The sequence below is a fragment of the Lolium rigidum genome, chromosome 2 (assembly GCF_022539505.1).
Source record: "Lolium rigidum isolate FL_2022 chromosome 2, APGP_CSIRO_Lrig_0.1, whole genome shotgun sequence".
Classification (NCBI taxonomy): Eukaryota; Viridiplantae; Streptophyta; class Magnoliopsida; order Poales; family Poaceae; genus Lolium; species Lolium rigidum.
Window position 1 is genome coordinate 277035409 of NC_061509.1, and position 4751 is coordinate 277040159.

The 4751-nt window shown below is 44.2% G+C and overlaps 1 protein-coding gene across 1 annotated transcript; it reads left to right on the forward strand.

The window, feature by feature from the left end:
• The first annotated feature begins 2949 nt into the window (after nucleotides 1–2949).
• LOC124688879 (pathogenesis-related protein 1-like) lies at nucleotides 2950–3689 on the forward strand. Its single transcript, XM_047222496.1, has 2 exons — nucleotides 2950–3165; nucleotides 3231–3689. Exons 1-2 carry the CDS (start codon nucleotides 2979–2981, stop codon nucleotides 3500–3502), a joined length of 459 nt encoding a protein of 152 aa, XP_047078452.1. The 5' UTR covers nucleotides 2950–2978; the 3' UTR covers nucleotides 3503–3689.
• The last annotated feature ends 1062 nt before the right edge of the window (nucleotides 3690–4751 follow it).

Sequence of the window (4751 nt, forward strand, 5' to 3'; positions counted from 1 at the left end):
CTCAACACCCCGGCACTGCCGGCCTTCCCAAAATTTTGACAGTTTTCTCTGCCGCGGCAGGATTTCTGCCAGTTTCTCTGCCGCGACAGGAATTTTCTGCCGTGAGACTGTTTTTGGCAGTTTCCTCCTGCTGTTGTTGCTGCTGTTGCTTGTTCATGGTGGAGTGTATGAAAAAAATTCTTCAAAGAAGGAAGACATTGGTGATCCAAGAGAGTGCGTACTCGGGTGTGTTCAGCTTATTTGGATCCATGGCGGACAGGAGTTTGTTCTGTTTGTTTTGGGTGATATGTATGGCGCGCTTCAGTTGCGTTTGGGAGGATGCTTGTGTCTTCAATCAGGTTGATGGCGTCGAAGACCAAAGGGGCGCCAAGGTCAAGACAAGCTAGTCGAGAGGGAGGATGAGGTGTGGAAGACTGGCGAGGCTTGAGGATGAAGACCGGCGATGTTACTTATCTGACGTCACCTTTTTTCTAGCAGACCCACACGCGTTGGGGACAACGCTTCTTGAAGAAGGGGAGGATGATGAGGATATCTAGGCCTGGTACTCTAGGACAGCCATTGATATGATATTTGGGTCTAAGGTTGTACCAGTATTTTATCATAGTCTTGTTATTAGGAAATAATAATGTAGCCAGGTCATGCTGTGGGCCATCTAGGGTTTTAATAGAGTCTGTTTGACTTGGGCCTGTCCAAGTCGAACTAGGTTAGGCCCAATAAGGGGGCCGGCCGGCCAGCTCTCCCCCTCATATAAGTGGAGGTGGGGCGGCTAGGGTTTGGTAGTCTAGATTGAAATCAGAATAATGTAGAACCTCGAGTTCAGTTATCTCCGTTCCTATGGGATCGGCGTATGTGACGAGCGTCTCTGACGTTCGTCCCACTATCTAATAAAGATATGAGAGTTCTTGAGTTGTCAAGAGTGATCGTGTGTTCTCGGAGGTCCTTGAATCTGTCAAGGGTAGTCGAGCTTCTTGGCGTGTCTATTCTGCTTGAGGTTCGGCGTTCTTCGTCGAGTTGCTCGCCGGATTGGCGTTCCCCATCTTCAGGCTGCGTGTATTGCTCACGTGGTTGGGAGAATTATCAGGTCCTATGGATCATGGAGATGCACCGTAAAAGATCGGGCCAAGTCCCCGTATCACTTGGCATGACAACATAGGAAGGTGGCATCGACGAGCAAAAGTGACACCAACGCGATAAGATATTTTAACAAAGCAGGATGGCCAAAGGCCGATAAGTGTGAGGATGCTTGTCCAGACTCTAGTCCTATTCCTGTAGCTGGCTGTTGGTCCACACATGGATCGATCGAAATCACTCCACAAAAGTAGCTCAGCTAAAATGACGGGCATCTCCGTAAATCGAAATTAAGCTACACCGCCTGCTAGCCTACTCGTCACTGAACACCGGCATGGCCGAGACGTACTCCAGGCAGGAAAAATAGCTTGTCGTCATCCTGCAAGTTACAAGAGCGCTCTCTCTACCCAATTTAGATTTGATTCCTCCTTACGCGTCACGCCACTTCAAAAGTGTGCTACCTATATTTGCATTGGATGCATTCTTGGGAATCTTTTGCTTTTTATCTAGACGTCCATTCTTCTCTTTTCATTAAGACCCGCTCAATTTGCACAGCTAGAGGGAATATTGCGATGTGCTGTCACATGTGTTTCTCTCGTATTATAATTTAGCCTTCTCGCTTACTCCTACTTAGTTTAGTTATTGATACACATTAGATGCAAGTTTGTGCATGGAGCATCTGCAATATAGGTTGATAATCGCATGATACACCGGTGTCCAAAAACTGCAAATCTTGCTCAAGTGATGGAGAAAGTTGACAGGAGAGAGAAAGCCACTTTTTTATTCACACAAGTATTCCGTGAAATCTGCTGGAATGATACAATTTTTTCATATCTTCTGCTTTAGAAATACTCTTTAATCTAGACCTAATGATGCCCCAAACGCCACAATTTACTTTGGACAAAACTGTGAATACACTTGCATTTAAAAAAAGCACCCTCAAATAGTGTGCAAAAACATTACTGAATATTTGTAGCGGCCTCACCAAATCAAAATAAGAGCAAGTTACATATTTTATATGTAGAGAATACTCACCTGGGAGCCGAATTGAGTTTCCGAATACTTAAGTTCTTAAAAATCTGAATGATAATCTCCTGCTTTTATTTTGTTCAGGGTTGCCCTGTCTCTTTTAGAGCCTAATATTATTTTCTTTTCTCAACTGACGCTCTTGCATATGAATAAAAAGTTGCATAGCCATGTGTACTGAAGCTTCGAAGTAGCGTATTCTTCTTTGAATTAAAAAAATATTCGTCTCAACCTTGCATTAGAAAATTATGATAAGAAATCGGGTACACATGGAAAAACTCTGTTTGACTCCCATACTCTTCTTGGTATAATTGCTTTCGAAAAGAGTTATTGTGAGATGTGTATTTCATGGAGTAGTAAATGAATACTTATTGAATGGAGTAAGTTTGTGTGACATGCGAATATAACTTGTACTCGTGCTGCCTAGCATAAACTCATGAAGCTAGGAAGCACTACCACTTGACCGTGTAAATAAGGCAATACACATTGGATGCAGCCTTACACATCACACAACTAGGAAAGTGTGCTACATATATTCTGCATTAGGTGCATCCTTACTCATATTTTGATTTTCATCTAGACCACACCCGGCCCATTCATCGTTTCTCCTTAATTTCGCGATAAATTAGCCCATGCTCTCGTCCCTTTAACTAAACAATAACAAAGCGCAAAACTTTCTAGCGTGTCCTTTCAGACCGATCGAGTGGCGACGGTGCATTCAGATTTGAGAAAAAAAATCGATGGGCCAAACTTCACCAGCCCATGTTTCATCTATTTAAAGCATTGGTTCCCTCTCTCAAGGCAACCTTCAAACACCACATCTCCTCTAGGTACACTAGTCTCGGCTCACACCATCTGCACCCATTTGTTGTTGATACATAACAATGGCCTCCACGAACAGCTGGACCCTCGAGTTGGAGTCGAAGGTGTCCGCTCCACGCAAGTTCCGTGCCATCGCCATGGACTGGCACACTCTGGCACCTAAGCTTGCCCCACACATCGTCGAAAGTGCCCACCACGTTGAGGGAGATGGCGGCGTCGGCAGCGTTCGACACTACAATTGTGGCTCAGGTACACATACCACACATGTTATCCGGCCGAAATGTTCAAATCTTAACACATAGTTTATCATGCAGCCATTCCCTTCAACGTCATGAAGAAGAAGGTTGAGCACCTTGATGTGGACAAATGCGAGTGCAGATACACCCTAGAGTGTGATGGTGTTGAGACGTCCACGTGGAGCATCAAGATGAAGCCAACGGCCAACGGTGGGAGTGTGGCGAAGGTGGAATGCACGTCCAAGGGCGTGCAGGATAAAGACATGATGCTCAAGGCCAAGGACTCTGCTGCCGAAATGTTCAAGAATGTTGAGGCCTATCTCATTGCCAACCCTGACGCCTACAACTAAGTGACTAAAGAGGGATCATCCAAAATAACGCTACATCTCCGTGATCAAATAAAACTGCTCCAACCTCAGTGGTATGCTAGAGCAAGCTGAGTGTGGACTAAACAAGTTAAATAAAATAAAGCTGGGTGTGAACTTAAGAAGTTAAATAAAAGAAAGCTGGGTGTGAACCTGAGCGTGTTTGTTTGAAGTTGTTGTTGCTTTCTTATGGATCTTACTCATTGTTCTGCACAAGAATAGAGGATGTATCGTCGTAGGCGCATAATCGATCTACCAAGAGCCAAGCAATCATAGTCTGACGATGAAACCGATATTTAGTAACACAATTCAGCGAACTTGCCTATTTTACGGGGCATGACTACTGGCGTTTCACCCCAATGATACCGCAACACCGGCTACCTTAGGCACCGACACATGCCACCGGGTGCTCTTGCGCTCCTGCTGCTATTAAGCAGTCATGGGTTACAGTGTGTGGCACCCCTCACATTGTAAGGAGGTTGAGGCTACTAGAGTCTGTCTCGAATACTACGGTAACCTGTACACCACCTATTACAACTCAGAGTTCAAATATAATCCATCTCGTGCATAATATTCGTAAAAATCTCAACATAACTTTTTTAAATAATGAAATAAAGACGGTATTTATCATTTTGATACAGAGGCAAGGAATCGTTCCCCTTTCAAAGATAAAGTAATATGTGTTGGTTCAAGTAAAAGATTGTTAATTTCATCAGTAACTTGGCCAATCCAACCAAGGACTGAATCTTAACAAATTAAAATAGACGCTTCGAAATAGGGTGAAGATGGCCTAAAAAATCACAGTAAAATAGCCCTGTGTACTAGATCTACCAGTGCTCTACCTAAGCGTCCATGCGCCCGGGTTCACATGTGGTGCTACGAAATTTCTTCACCGCCCATTTTCTGACGTGCTACCGAGGGAATCAGTCAGCTCAACTGTCCACCTCATCAGCCAAAGAAAATAAAAGCATTTCTTTCCTTCAGTTTAGTGGAGTATCCAGCTTTTGTCTGTGACGTTTTCGATCCCTTTAAGCGCTAGCTAAAAAATGGCATTCAAAACTAGCACGCCATTTCCTCAAATAGAAATTAAAGATGCACGAATCAATTAAGGATGTCTCCGGTCCTACGACTAGCTAGAGAGCATCCAAAGAGTAGCTTTCGGTGCTGTGACATGCAAGACTCTGGCTCTTCTCGCAAATGTTCATGGCCGCACAACTACTCGGTTAGATATGCC